Source organism: Ovis aries, chromosome 3, assembly GCF_016772045.2.
Source record: "Ovis aries strain OAR_USU_Benz2616 breed Rambouillet chromosome 3, ARS-UI_Ramb_v3.0, whole genome shotgun sequence".
Classification (NCBI taxonomy): Eukaryota; Metazoa; Chordata; class Mammalia; order Artiodactyla; family Bovidae; genus Ovis; species Ovis aries.
This window is the reverse complement of record NC_056056.1, coordinates 68,463,740-68,480,075: the sequence shown is the minus strand read 5'-3', so window position 1 is coordinate 68,480,075 and position 16,336 is coordinate 68,463,740. Positions and strand designations below refer to the sequence as shown.

Sequence of the window (16,336 nt, the reverse complement as noted above, 5' to 3'; positions counted from 1 at the left end):
TAAGAATTTTAAGACCCAATATAGTTAGGGCATAGTATATCCATAACTGACGGGAGATACAAATCCATATTTAATGCCATCCTTTTAGCAATCCTGAATTTGGGGGGGAGGGACAACTTTTTATACTATCTATTTTAATCATTGTTTTGGCTTTGTCACTTGGCCAACAGACAGACTACACTAAGTGTAAATCAGTTTGACAACTATCTTGTTGACTTGCACTTTCGTTACTGTCTTCAACCCATTTTAAGGCACACACACATTTTTGTTAGGGTTATGTTTAGTTGGAAAATATCTGTAAATAAAAATCTGCATATACAGTCTATAACAACTCATAATAGGTGGGGAACAGTCTTCATGGAAATGTTACTCTTCTCTCAGAAAAGTGAAAATTGCTCAATCATGTCTGACTCTGCGACCCCATTCTCCAGGCCAGAATACTGGAGAGGGTAGCCTTTCTCTTCTCCAGATCTTCTCAACCCAGGGATCAAACCCAGGTCTCCTGCATTGCAGGCAGATTCTCTACCAGCTGAACCACCAGGGAAGCCCAAAAATACTGGAGTGGGTAGCCTATCCCTTCTTCAGTGGATCTTCCTGACCCAGGAATTGAACCGAGGTCTCCTGCATTGCAGGTGGATTCTTTAAAAGTTGAGCTACCAGGGAATCCCCTTCTCTCAGAATACCATGCTTATTTTTGATTCTTCACCATGTGACTTCATTAAATATTAGCAAAATTCAATTTTTGATGAACAGATTTCTTCTCCAATGATTCATACTGTGCATTCCATTTTGGAGATCACTAGTATAGCATAATGAATGAAATTCAAAACCCTTTCTTTATCCAGGTATTAAATGCCCCTTCTATTTTGGTTCCAATCTATCTTCCGAGAAAAGTCCAAGTAAGCAACAAAGTCTGAATTAAAATGATGCAGTATCTTTCTTCTTAACCATTTTCTTTTGTTCTTTCTTTCCCATCCTTAACAGTAAACTCTTTATCCATAAGCCAATCAAAATCCCAGAAACTAAATAGGATTTATATTCAGAATTGTTTTCAATGCAAAGGGGACTGACCTCAGGAGATGGTAAAAAATATAGATTCCCATGCTTCTCCCCTGGATACAGGTCTGGAGTAAGTCTAAGAATCTTTATTTTTAACAAGGATCTCAGGTAATTCTTTGGGTAAGTCAAATTTGAGAACATGACCTAAGTACACCACCAGCTGGTTAACAGAGAAAAGGGAAATGCTGTCAGAGACACCTTCCATCTCTATGTTGTTGTTATTCAGTCAAATGATGACAAAATCCATCTTTCCTTTTCTCTCTCCTCCGTACCTTACTGTCTGGGTAAAAAAGCACCCGTTAAAAAGGACTGTTTAGAACTGCTTATTCCAAGGGTCAAATTGCTGGGTAAGGGAACATATATAGAGAGCTGGCATAAGAATATTTATACCAGAAGGAAGTGTCAAATGGCACAATTTCTTACATACCAAAAAGCCTAAATTGAGTCAAGCCCAATTTTTCATAGTAAATTGTTTTCAATCACTGTACGTTGTGATCTTTCATTTTTTTCCTAATCAGTGTGTGGCACACGTATCTTTGGGATGTTATTAATGTCTCAGTTTAAACCAAGGAAAGCATAGTTTTCCTCTATTAACTAAAACAGTTAATCACCACTATATCCCTATGGAAGTCAGATTTAAAATGAGCTTTAAAATTTTATTTGGTCTGATTGTGTAAAAAGAAAGAAGAAGAAAAAATAAAGGTGATTATGTTCAAGCCCAGCATGGGAGTAAGACATGAGCTAGAGAAACCTGACAATTTAGCCTCCACTAACAGGTTTTCACAATGCAGTTTTATTATGAGAAATAGTAATTTTCAATTTTATATATTAAAAACACATTCTTGAGTCAAATAGTGTTTAAACCAGAGGTTCTTAATCCAGAGTCTACAGACGCCTTAAAATTTTATCTAAAACCTGATTCATAACATCTTTTTTGGGGAAAGGGGCTCCAATTTTTATATATTCGCTAAGAAATCCATGACACATTTTTAAAGGGTCTAACAAACCAATGAATTATGCTTCAGTTCTCTTCCTTAGTACTGATCCACTTTATTAACATGAATAAAATCTACTCATAAAATATGTGAGATCCTACTGCTTGCCAGACTAACCCTATCTTTGCTCCCAATGACTTTGACAAAATCGATAGAGGAAGAGCTAAAGTTTTTCAAAAGGAATACTAATTTTTTATAAAATAGGAAAAGATTATTAGATTTACAGTATTCAATTTACAGGTTCAAAATCAATGTGATGCCTGAAATCAGTGAGATTAACCAGAAAATACAGCATGTAACTCTCTGTTGTTGTTTAGTCGCTAATTCCTGTCCAACTCTTTTGTGACCCCGTGGACTGTAGCCTGGCTCCTCTGTGCAGGATTTCCAGGCAAAAATACTGGAGTGGGTTGCCATTTCCTTCTCCAGGGGATCTTCCTGACCCAGGGATTGAACCTGCATCCTTGCAATGGCTGGTGGATTCTTTATCACTGAGTTATCCAGGAAGCCCCTGCAGTTTATAACAACAGTTGGCCTAAATGCTTTCTGAGAGATTTTTAAATCTATGCATAGTATTACATACAGTATGGTATAACATACAGTCCAAGACAGACATGATGACACCACTTACAGTAGTAGTGTCTTATCATCTCAAAATCTATTTGGTGCAATGGGAGTAGCCCTGAACTAGATCGAGGACCTGGTGGCACCACCCACAGTTTCACTGTCCACTATTTCCATGACTTTCAGCTGAATATTTTACTTCTTTGATTGTCTTTCCTTTCTGGAAAAGAGGAAAATGCTGCCTACATAAGGATTACTATAAGATGACCATGAATACAGTTATCTTACTGTGCTTATGTGTCAGGTACCGTGCTAAAGCAATTTTCATATATTAATTCAAAACTATTACATGAGTCAGGTAGTATCTCCATTTAAAAAGGGAGGTTCAGAGAAAATTTGCTCAAAATCATAAAGATAGAAATAATGGAATTAAAAACTGTTAAAGAGTATCCATGAAATTCTAAAACCCATGTTTCTATCACTATGCCCCATAAGAAATGTGAACAAATTCTAAAAAATGGCAAAATACACTTGCTTCCCAAGCATCTCTCCTGCTGCATTGTAAGAAACAAGTGAAGTGAAAGTGTTAGTTGCTCAGTTGTGTCCGACTCTCTGCAACCCCAGGGACTCGGGCCTGCCAGGCTCCTCTGCCCACGAACTCTCCAGGGAAGAATACTGGAGTAGGTTGCCATTTCCTTCTCCAGAGGATCTTCCCAAACCAGGGACTGAACCTGCATATCTGGCATTGCCAGCAGTTTCTCTGAGCCACTAGTGAAGAAAGGAAATAAAAAGGACCCTAAGTAAGAAAGACCTCTCCATATGATATCCAGATTCCCTCTTGGTTCCATTCCAGACCACTACCCAATCACTCTGCCTCATGTTTCGTACTTAATCTTTCATGTCCTCTACTTATGCACTTGATTTACAGTTCAAAGTGCAGACTGGATTCTACTAATTACAAATTCATGCAGCTATTTTAATGCAACATTCAAAATTTTATAAACTTCTTTACCTCTCACATACTCATTAGTTCATTCCTCATAATGGTTCTTAGGCTAAACCTCAACATCCTCAATTTTATTGGATTATTTTGCCAATTCATAGATAGATACAGTAAGATTATTTTTATTTCTACCTTCATTTCAGTGGACATTCTTCCAACCAAAATGTAGAATATTCTCAGTCTTTCTCTTGAAAGGATATGAAACAGCATTTGCTGCCTGACTGGCCCTTCTTTCCTTACCAATTATATTTTCCCTTGGTTTGAAGACAACATATTTTCCTGATGCTCTATTCTTTCCAATTGCTTATTCCTTCTTCTTCATTGTATCTTCCTTATTCCTTCTTCTTCATTGTATCTTCCTTATTCCTGACTACCAAACATCTAATCCTGCAGTATGCCCTGTCAATTCTATCTTCACATATATCTCAAATCTAACCACCCCTCCTCTTTCCATCTCTACTGCCATTACCCTAACTGGATTCAACATTCTCTCTAGCTTACTAGACTCTGCTGCACTCTCTCAACCAGTCTCTCATTTATTGCTTGTCTTCAATTCTACAGACTGATTTACTATTTTGGATCATGTCATTTCTATGCTGAAAACTCTTCAAGAGCCTTCAACTGCACTTTAAAAATCCAAATTACTGATAGTAATCAAACCACAAATAGCTCTCAAACAAGTATTACTGGATGAATGAGTAAATGTAGACAGTTTAACCAGACTCAGCCTTAAGCTCTGTTCTTTTCTCTATCCTTCTCTCTCAAAGGTAATCTCCTCTTGTCGCTAAAAATAACATTCAATGATTTTCAAATCAGAATCTCCTATACCAAAATCTTACTCTAATTCTAGTCCCAGAATGTTCAATTTTCAGACCTATTCATTTTACTCATGTCAAAGACGAAATGAAAATAAGGCACAGAACAAAATGCAGTTTGCTGCCACTTATGCCAATAAAAGGGAGAATTTTATGTAGTTGACTGCATGCAAATTTGTTACATACGCATAAAACCTCTAGCAGGGTATACAAGAAACTGGTAACACTGGTGGCCTCTAGTAAAGGAAACTGTATGGACAGAATCCAGAGTACGAGACCTAAAAGATACTTTCTTGTTTTAAAAAACATGAATGTATTACCTATTCAAAATAAAAACATTAAAAAAAAAGCAGCACATAACCATATGATAAATGTAAAACTGCTTTCTTCTCAACTTCCCAGTTTCTGGAGAGAACCATCATTTTCATGGCCCCAAAACTCAACACTACTAGTAACCTTTGATTCCCTTAAAAAATTTTTTTGTGTGTGGTAAAAAGTTTTTTAATTAGATAATTACTTTATAATGTTGTGTTGATTTCTGCTGTACAAAAATGTGAATCAGTCAGTTCTCTTTCATATTTAATCATTACTCAAATTTTCCAGCACTTTCTTGAAAATATACTGAAGTTCTATTTCTTCTTTTCCAATTCCACTTACTATACTTGAACAGACTTTCATTTTCTTGATCTTAATTACTGCAAAGGTCTTGCTACCTAAAGCTCTTCTATTTCCCTCCTTACCCTCAATTCAATATTCGTAACATTGCCACACTGGGTTCCTAAACAGGGTATTACTTTCACGTTAGACTCCTACTCAAGAAACTATACTGGCTCCCTTTTGTTTAGCAAACCAAGCTCTCAGATAAGAAAACTCTACTGCAAAGAGGCTTAATAAGTACCTTTTGTGTCAGGTGTACTATTTCCTTCCCTATCACAGATCCTTCAGCAGACACCACCAAGAAGTGAAGATTTTCTCAATGATTCTGGCTCAAATCAGTCTCTCTTTCCTCTTTTCTACCGCTCAAGTCTCTGGAATAAAGTTATTTTACACAGTATTTTTTGTTGGTGCATACCTGCTGTATAACCTCAGTTAAAAAACTTAAACTTTCTGTGAAATGCTTTCATGGGCTCTCAAGAAGGACTGGGTTAAAGCATTTTATTAGCTTTTGTATTATAATTCTTTAATTGTTTCACTTGTTGTGTCTTGTCTCCCAATAAGACCCAGGACGAAGACTTCTTTATACATCTCTCCCAAACCCAATTAACACAAAATTATGTTCAATATACAAAGTATACACCCTATAAGTCTGCTTCTGATTTAGTCAAGATCAACTGAAACTGATTCTAAATAACTTGTAATTTTGACACAGGTATCAGGCACTGTATTTTGTGTCAGGCCGTATAATCATTGTCTTTTCCTTCTAATGTGTTTATTTAAACACAAGTTTATGCGCTACTTAAGGTTAAGTATATCTTCTCCCCACTAACTACTTCAATACTGCCCATAGTAAGCAAAGGAAGTGACATCAATCAGTGATTTCTTATTGAGTCATTTGACATTAAACTCAACTCATTCTAACTCATTTTGAGCCCATAATTTAGTACTTAGCTCATTTTAGAACTGTAATGTTAAAAGAAGAATGTTAAATATTCCTCTCTGTATTTAATCAATGTACTTTAATGTAGCAAAATATCCTGTAACTATGAATGTCTCATTAACTCACTGAAGGTATTTCTTTTTTAATTAAAAATCCACCAATGGAGGACTTCCCTGGTGGTCTCATGGTTAAAATTCTACACTTCTAACACAGGGAGCATGGGTTTGATCCCTGGTCAGAGAACTAAGATCCCACATGCTACAAAGCATAGCCCAAAACATAAAAAAACCAAAAATTCCCACTAATGATCAATGTATTTCATATAAATTTTGGAAATAAGGGGCTTCCCACGGGGCACTAGAGGTAAAGAACCCGCCTGCCAATGCAGGAGATATTAAGACATATGGGTTTGATCCTTAGGTCAGGAAGATTCCTTGGAGGAGGGCACAGCAACCCACTGCAGTATTCTTGCCTGGAGAATCCAATGGACAGAGAAGCCGGGCAGGCTACAGTCCACAGGGTTGCAAAGAGTCGGACACGACTGAAGTAACTAAGCAAGCACACAATTTTCTAGGCTAATTTATTGAATACTCAAATGATAACATTTAAAAAAAAGATAATTCTAATGAACATAGAAAAATATTAATGTGCTTGGAAATCCCAATTTGTGTAACTTGGTAATAAGGCAAATGAAACAAGATCTGGTGAAACAAACAAATGTAACATAACCCTTATATAGTTCTTTGATTTCTATTAGAAAAGTATAATTTAAACAAATATAAAGATAATTAAACAACTGACCTCATCTACATAGGTTTTTCATTCTTATAAACAAAGCTTTTCCAGAGTATACTTACTGCTGAAGAGCTCTTAAGCTTTATTAGTAAAAGTACTAAATTATTAGTACTTTAATGTTATTTAGTACAATTATTAAAATTTCAATGAGGGAAATATTTTTTTAAAAGTCCTAATGGTATATTATTTAAGTGTGATTAATTACAAAAACTACTCCCCTAATGGCATTAAAAAATTTTTTTTAAGTAAAGATCTCTCTCCTATATTATTTAAATTTTCTAGCAGAGTAACAGGACACACAAAATTATGTCCCAAAGTTTCTAAAAATATTCACAGAACCACTGTGTAATTCTGAACTAATGATGATGGATTATTTTATACACAAACCTAAACCATAAGGGGATCTTTCCAGTTAAAACAACTAAAGGATTTCATATACAATTTGAAAAGACTCCATAATATAACTAATTTGTAGGGAGTCGTACTTAAGAAAACAGTTCCTGAGAATTTTATATTTATGCAGGTGGAAAACAAAATGATTACAAAATATTTAGTCACGAAGCAAGCAAGCAAACAAACAAAAAAAACAAACTCAAAGTGGCTATCTGGTATAAGTCAGTATAAAGACAGAGAATAACCATCTGACTAGCTGACTTAAAAGAAATATCTTCAGGGTTCAACACAGAATAAATGTTTGATTCTCTCTCAAAAAAACACATAGTATTTTATAAGCAGAAAAAAACACTATTACTTGAATATTAAAAATTCAAAAATATTTCAAATTACTGATTATGAATGTATTGTATACACAAAATAATTGTTTTAACAGTAAGACTTTTACTAACAATGCACCGTGCAATAGACATATAATTTCATTTCTCCAACTGTAAAGTATTTGTTTCTGAGCATCAAAATTTTCACTGATCTTGAAGAGAGTAGGCACTGATGATATAAATATAATGATCTTTTCCTTCAAATTATTTATTTTTTCCTTTAAAAACCTCTACCATATTCACTTTACACACTGCACACACACACAAAATACACTGGAAAATTATCTTTTCCTCCAAAAATCTCTGCCATATTCACTTTACACATCAAACACACTAAAAATCAGTAATAATCCAAATTTCTAACAACAGGTGTATATATCATACAGTGTTTTTAAAAAAAGCCCAACTAGATCTGCATTGTTAACATGAACAAATCTTCAAAACAGTACTGAGTGAAAAATGAAAGCTGCAGAGTACATGTAAGAATAGGAGATCAATTGTGCAAAGTTTAAAACAAACAAAAGACTACATATTCTTTATGGATACATACATATGCAGAAAAGGTATAAAAGCATGTACAGAAATAATACACATCAATTTCAGAATAGTGGTTACCTATAGGGAGGATGGAGAATGGATAGAATGAAATGGGTACAAAGAGAGTTTTAATTCTATCCACAATGTTCAACACTACAAAAAGATTAGAAACAGATATGGTAAAATGTTAACATTGTTAAATTTGGAGGTGTTACACAGACACTCATTATATTATTCTCTGTACTTTTCAATTTTGAAATTTTTCATAATAAAAAAGAAAACATTCACAGAATAAAGGAAAGGTTGAATCACTGCTGCCATTTCCAGATTAGATAATTAGGCACACTAATACACAACATAGATTTTCTTTTCCCAGATAAGACAATAAATATTAACAGAAAACATTACATAATAAGCAGTGTACACTTTCATAAAATATCAATTGGTTATTATATTAAAAATATACAATTAAAGAACAGGATGTTAAGTGCTTCTACTTCAAAGTTTTACCTCTGTATGAGTCAAAGAATCTACTTTCACACCACAAACAGGCTTTCCTTGCTTTAAAGAGTACTCCTATGAATTTTCTTTTATGCCATTTCCTTTAACTGTGATTGAGAATAAAAGGCTTAGTGTACAGTGTATAAAAGATACCTGACTAGCTGCAGTTAAGTAAGACTAATGAATACATTGTATTCTACTAGAAACTAACAGTGGCTCAATTCAAAGATAATAAATTACTGCCAGTACAAAAGCTTGCACTTTTCAGTTTGAAAACTTTTAATCTGCAAGGAAAATACATACAGTATGTAACTTTGTTTACCAAATGTTTTTTTTCTTGTCAGGAAAGCTTTCCCATTCTTTGTCTGATTAATACTTCCTTGATCACAGATGAAGTCTTTCAAATTAAAGATAAACAACTACTTGCCTGCTGTTTTTGATATGCAGTGTTTGGATTTATCTTTGATTCCAAGAGTAGTGATCCTGAAAGTTAAAAAAATAATATTTATAAGTTTCAACTTACAAAACCCTGAGTAAAACATCAGAATACACATTAAAAAAAAAAACTTTTTTCTTTCCCAGGCAAGACATCTTAAGTCATCAAATATACTCCAGTTTACATTTTTCTCTCAAGATCTGGACTTTGCATTAGAACATATCATTCTATCCCCATAATACTCTTAAGGGAAAAAAATCCATCTAAGACCAACATTCAGACCAAGAATATACAGAGACTAGATGACTTATAGTTTTATTGAAAGGAAACTTTTTAAGGTCTAAATGACCACCTGAAACCAAATTCTTTTTAACAAAGTTATTTTTATTGCATTTCCAGTTTAACAAATAAAACAAATTACAAAGTACCACAACAGGGATCTAAATACTTTGCACACAAATTACAAAACTGCATTTATCCTTTTCTAAGAACAAAGGCCACCTCATGTAAAAATAAATGTCTATGATTACTTTAAAAAAAAGGTGCAAGAGTACAAGATGTGTCGAAAATAAACCGAAGACTATTATTCTTTTATTTGCACGTTATCAGCTGCTCAAATCCAGCGGTCAGATTACAGTGAGGAAGGTGTCTTCATTAAGGCTATACATTTTATCATTTAAAAATATTTCACATTAGACTCGTACAATAAATCAAGGAATACAAGTTTACAGTCTGGTCTGTTGTCCTAACTTGTTTAAGTTGTAAAGTATTCACTTGTTCACAGCACCCTCTACAAAGATAGCCTGGAGGGATCCCAGTCTGAAGATGTATGTGCTTGTGAGTGCATGTATCGTGGCAACAATCTGCAATAACCCCAGGAAAAAGGCGTCTTTTGGTTTTTCCCAGCACCTGTCTACTGTGGCAACTGGAGCTTGTTAATAAAATCAATTTTTTAAAAAAGAGTAACGTTTCATTAAATTTTTTGTATCAGAGATAAAATGTGTAAGAAAATAAAGGGGGACGGGGAGGGTCAGAAGGAGAGCACTAAACTGTTTTTCATTACTTCCTCCCTTCCCTCCCACACTCTCCCCGCTTCTTTAAGAGGCCAGACTGCAGAGAAAGGGATCAAGTGTTTTAATAAGGCTAGCAAGAGGAGGAAACAGAGACTCGGCGTACGACTGAGGGTCAATCCCGACAAAGTAGTTTGCTGTTACCTTACTGAAGTGAAGACACAAAACCAATGCGCTGTTCCAAGTGGCTGGCAGTAACAGTACTCGGCTCAGGGCCTAAACCCCAGGCTGTGCCCAAACCGGAGGCATTGTCCCCTATGCTACGGTTCCAATAACCTTACCGTCGGACTCTGCCCGAACCAGCAGCGACATTCCCTTGAGCTCCTCCACATAGGTAGAGGAGACGTGCCCGGTGCCTCGGTCGTCCCATTGCCGGTCTTCGTTCAGGGTATAGACCTTCACTCGCCGCCGCGTATCCGACATGGTGACTGCTGTCCCCACTGTTCCAGCCGCCGCCTCCTTGCTCACCTCCTTTACGCCCCTCACTCTTGAGAGACGGTAGCGGCGGTGGCGGCAGCGGCGGCGGCGGCTCCGGAGAGGCCCGAGTTCACCATGGCTCCCAGGTTCAGCCGCGGGAAAGGGCAACAGGAGCCACTGAGACCTTGCCGTCCAGATTCCCAGTTACCTCTCACTTCACCCCCGAACGCACCCACCCTCCCCACCCTTTACCCCCCAGAGCTCGCTCGCTCTCCCGCCGCCGCCGCGCCGCCGCCGCGGTAACTACTAAAGACCCGCCATCTTGTAACCCGATTCTCTCTGCCTTTCTCTTCCTCCTCCAGCAGGTTCGCACGGGCTGTCCTAGCAGGGGCTACGGCGGCCGACGAGTCCAACGTGTGACGCCTCTGTTTCTGCACGCGCTACCCAGGTCGGCCAAGCTCAGTATTCTCGCGAGGAGGGGTAGTGGAGTGAGGTGGGTGGGTCTAAGTGCGACTTCCTCCTCTCTCGGCCCCGCCTGCAGGCGTGGGCTCTCGCCAGGTGGGCGGTTCTCGCGAGCTCCGGGTCTTCGCTGGTGCCGCGAGACTTCTCTGCACTGGCGGCGAGGGCGGAGTTGTGGCTTCGGCTTCGTGCGGTTTGTTGGGGCTGCGCCCGGCGTGTGAGCAGCCGTGGACTCTAGCTCTGTGGAAAAAACGAAGCAAGTCTGGGAGGTACGCATCCTTGGACGGGACTCACCCTGAGCAGAAGGGAAGGAAATGTGCTCGCACTCCATAATGGAAGCTCGCCCTTTCAGCCTGTGAGAGAAAAATAGTTTAAACCTCTTTCTGTGAAGACGTTAGCCCTTTACTGCGACTCGAAACCCACTGAAACTCGCTAAGGAGTCTGCTACAGTTAAGCATCTCCTCAGGATGTTCTGTGGCTATCCAGGAGATTATAACATCGTACAAAAGTGCATTGGCAGTTTATTTCTCGTTCAGGCGTTATTTCTTGTCAGGCTTTTGGTGGCTGGCATACTTTCCGCTTCTTGAAAACAGTGTCCTTCCTGCGTTGGTAACCTCGGAACGTAAGTCTTCAGATAAGTTTAGGCAAGTGGCGGGGAACTACCTTCCTAACACATCTAAGAGCACTGTTTCCATATCTTTGAGTGTCTCCTGCTGGCATTTCTAGCGTTCTCTCTCGGGAGGTCTTCCGCACTGAATAAGCGAGGGGGCAGTCCTCTGGACGTTCACTTCGGTTGTCACACATCACATTAATTGTCAGACACTGCGCGGTATTGTTTGTCAGTCGCTGTTCGTTCTTGGTAGATTTCTTTTTGTTCGTTTTTAAAGACAGTTTCAGTTTGTTCTGCCGCCAGCTCTTGACAACCCTTTAGTCTGAAGGGTGAGAATCAAGCGAGATCGACAGGTTTTACCCTGCGGCGCATCTTGGGAGTTGTAGTCATTCCTTACCAATGGTGTTGTCAAAGCGTGCTTCTCTTTTGACCAAATCTTGTGCGTAAACCCAGCATACGAACTGACACGTGACATGCTTACACAGAGTAGGCTCCTGATGAAAAATAAACTCTCATTTCAAAATCTGGCTACATAGGGTTTTCTTTTAATCTAAAGAGAACCTAAGAAAATACACTTGAATTTAAGTAGTTACATGTGTTGGGGATTTCCTAGGTGGTGCAGGAGGTCGCAAAGAGTCGGACACGACTGAGCGACTGAACTGAACTGCAGGGGTAAAGAATTGCAGGAGACGAGATGCAGGTTCGATTCCTGGGTGGGGAAGATCCTGTGGAGAAGGAAATGGCAACCCACTCTAGTATTCTTGCCCGGGAAAACCCCAGGAACAGAGAAGCCTGGTCGGCTACAGTCCATGGGGTCACAGAAGAGTCTGAAATGACTTAGTGACTGAGCACAGATGCGTGCAATATATGTAGCAAAAGAGCACATTAATTGCTGTGACTAATGTGCACAAAATGCATTTTGAACCCAGAGAAAATAACATCTCTATCTCAGGTCAGAGAAGGCTTCACACTGGTAACTTTGGGACCTGATGTTAGAGGATCCCTGAGTGGAAGTTTGGCTTGAAAGGTGTTTAAGGCTGTGGGGACCAGGTGAACAAAGTCATAATGTGTTACTGGCCTAAAAGAATTTATGAGCAAGGTATGTATTAATATTGAAAATGAGAACTATATAGAAGTCACTTTGACACCATACGTTAAAAGCTTAATATCCTATGCTGCTACTGCTGCTAAGTTGCTTCAGTCGTGTCCGACTCTGTGCGACCCCACAGACGGCAGCCCACCAGGCTCTACCATCCCTGGGATTCTCCAGACAAGAACACTGGAGTGGGTTGCCATTTCCTTCTCCAATGCATGAAAGTGAAAAGTGAAAGTGAAGTCGCTCAGTAAGTGTCCCACTCTTAATTGAAATCACAGGAGTCATTTCCTGTACTTATTCAGTCATTCAACACTCATTGACTATATTAAGTGCTAGACGCTGTTCTAGTCAATGGATAAATAGGAAAAAATCCCTCTTTTCATGGCGCTTACATTCTAGTGCTGTTTAGTCCCTCAGTTGTGTTCAACTCTTTGCAACTCCATCAACTGTAGCCCTCCAGGTTCCTCTGACCATGGGACTTCCCAGGTAAGAATACTGGAGTAGGATGCCATTTCCTTCACCAGGAGATCTTACGGAACCAGGGATCAAACCCGTGACTCCTGCATTTCAGGTGGATTCTTCACCACTGAGCTACAAGGGAAGCCCACATTCTAGTGTAGGAAGACAATAAACAAATGTATGCTAGATACTGGTAAATGTTATGACCAAAGGAAAAAAAAATAGATTAGCAGACAGAGAGTGAGTTTGGGAAGGGTAATAATGTTCACTGAGGGAGGCTTCTGAAGGGAGGCAGTGTGCTATGCATTCCCCTGGGGGCAGAGAGAGCCAGAAAACAGCAACTGCATGTACAAAGCCTTGAGGCTGTAGCATGCTGAGTGAGAGGGCTAGCAAGGAAACCAGTGTGTTTGGAGTGGAGTGAGAAAGGGGGAAGATGGTGGGAAGTAAATTTGGGAGTGGGAGAGAGGCCGTTTTGGGGCCTCGGATTTACTTTGAATGAGTTGCAAATTCACTGGGGAGTTTTGAACTAAGGAATGAAATGACCTCAGCAGTGTTTCAAAGCATCGCTTCCATCTTCCCTATAGTATCCCTTTTCTGCTATACTCCCCAAGATCTGAAATTAGGGAACAGAGTTAAACCCTTGGGACTCATCTCTGACCCTTGCTGGATCCTCTGGCCCAGGTTGTGTTTCTTTCTTGTTCTAGGTCACAGGGGTTCTCTCTCTCTCCTGCAATGGGCTGACCTCTAACGTTGGTAAGATCCAGGACAGGCATACAAATGGAAGAACATATACTGTATGTCTGAAGATTTTAATTTTTTAAATCAATCTATTAAATGAAAATATATTTTCTTTTCCTACCTTTGGCATACCTTGAGAAATACATATTCATATGGTCTGGAAGCTAGATTCAAATCTAGAATTCTTGAACTCTTCAGAGTTCCACCTTCTCCCTTTGGCCCTTGAAGTCCTTAGCCTGCCTTCTCTCTCACACTTCAGCTCTGTCCTGCACTTTGACAGCTCTCATGTACACAAATAGGATACCCTAACCTTTTGTCCAAATTCTATGTTTGCACTCCCTGAATGTAGTCACTCTTGGGTGTTCCTCAAGAGGACAGAATTTGGGAAGAGGACTGTGCAGACCCTCGGAGCAGTCTTGGCCCTTGGGACAAGGAATTCCAGGGTGGCCAGAGCATGATCTGGAAGGGAAAGAGTGGATTCCAGCTGGACACATTCCATTGGTGTCACTGACTTCTCTTCCCATGGAGAGCACAGACAGAGGGCCAGAACAAGATTCTCTAAAATACACTGAGGGCAGTAATGCACTGCAACACTGTGTTTTTCCCAGCAAAAAGTTTTTTCAGGAAGGTTCAACCCCAAAGGCTAAGATAGATAGGTATCTTTATCTATATATGTAACATTTACTTCTACCACTCTTTTTAAAACACAAATAATGGAATATCATACGTACTGGTGTTCTAGTGTACCTTGGTTTGTTTAAACCTTCTATATATACGCATGTCATTTCCAGTACTTTGTAATTTCAAACAATAAATGGTTGTACAGAAGTAGTTTTATGTGTGTCAATACATGTGTGGGTTAAATTCCTAGAGCAGGGCTTAACAACTTTGGCACCACTGAAATTTTGGGCTGGATGATTCTATGTTGTGAGAGGCTGTCCTGTGCATCACAGGATGTTTAGCAGCATTCTTTGCTTCTACCCACCAGATGCTAGTAGTATTGTACCTCATCCTCCTGTTGTGATCATCGGAATTCTCTCTCATCCTTGCCAAATGTCTCTTGAGAGTACATTACACTTTTTAATTCTTAAGGATTAAAAATAGTTCTCTCTACAGAGTAAACTGGGTTCTCAATCTTATTGCCTCATGTCCTTGAAATGTGAGGCTTTCTGTTTTCACCCTTCCTAACTGTTTGATAATTTTATGCTGCTGCTGCTGCTAAGTCAATTCAGTCGTGTCCGACTCTCTGCGACCCCATAGACGGCAGCTCACCAGGCTCTGCCGTCCCTGGGATTCTCTAGGCAAGAACACTGGAGTGGGTTGCCATTTCCTTCTCCAATGCATGAAAGTGAAAAGTGAAAGTCATGTCCTTGAAATGTGAGGCTTTCTGTTTTCACCCTTCCTAATTATTTGATATTTCTATGCTGCTGCTAAGTTGCTTCAGTTGTGTCTGACTCTTTGCGACCCCATGGACTGCAGCCTACAAGGCTCCTCCGTCCATGGGATTTCCAGGCAAGAGTACTGGAGTGGGGTGCCATTGCCTTCTCCGGATATTTTTATGAAAAAACTTTTATGAGAGGTTTTTTGCTGTATAATTAGTTTTTCCTTGAGGTGACTAATCTTTAAGGCCATCCCCATTTAAAAAGTCATCAAAACTGATAACCTGTATCTTAACTGATATTCCTGTTTCTTTGCCTCTTTTCAGCCAAACTCTTCAAGGGTTGAAGTTGTTTTATACTCATTTCATATTTCCTCACCTCGCCATTCACTCCTTAATTGAACCCACCTATTCTGATTTCTGGGCTTCACCAGTGGCTCAGCAGTAGAGAATCTACCTGCAATGCAGGAAACTTGGATTTGATCCCTGGGTTGGGAAGATTCCCTGGAGGAGGGCACAGTAACCTACTCCAGTATTTTTGCCTGAAAAATCCCACGGACAGAGGAGCCTGGTGGGCTACAGTCCATAGGGTCAGAAAAAGTCTGACACAACTGAAACGACTGAGCACGCACGCGTGCATATACACACGCATATTCTGGTTTCCATCACTCAGCCCTCACCAAAACGCTCTTGTTAAACTCAACTAAAGACCTCTATGTAGATAATGCCCACAAACATCTTTCAACCTGTTTTACTTGATCTAAGTTAAAATTGACATTTTTGTCTGAACTTCCTTCTTTCCAGTCATCTCATGATGATTCCTGCTTTATCCTTCAGATGTCACTACAATTATTTATGTAGAGGAGCCTTCCTTGACTTCCTTCCATATCCCCTTGGAATGTACCAAAAAACCTAATTCACTTTAGTTAAAATGATAAGAGAACTCATTGGCTCATGTGAACACAAAGTCTGAAGATAAGATGAACCTCAGTGTTGATTTGATTATCAATGAGAATTTTATTTCCTTCCTCGATTCT

General features: G+C 39.1%; 1 protein-coding gene across 3 annotated transcripts in view; it reads right to left on the bottom strand.

Annotated features, from left to right (window-relative positions):
* The window catches only part of PPP4R3B (protein phosphatase 4 regulatory subunit 3B), a 53,306-nt gene extending 42,406 nt beyond the window's left edge, over positions 1-10,900 (bottom strand). For 2 of the 3 annotated variants that reach the window (XM_004005937.6, XM_015094378.4), the window contains exons 1-2: positions 10,424-10,900; positions 9,064-9,119 (exon numbers count right to left, since the gene is read on the bottom strand). In XM_004005937.6, coding sequence (XP_004005986.3) covers positions 9,064-9,119; positions 10,424-10,565 — 198 coding nt within the window. In that variant the 5' untranslated portion in view covers positions 10,566-10,900. Of the gene's footprint in view, positions 1-9,063; positions 9,120-10,286 lie in introns of all 3 variants that reach the window. The other variant, XM_060412169.1, reaches the window with a different exon arrangement.
* Positions 10,901-16,336: the final 5,436 nt, after the last annotated feature.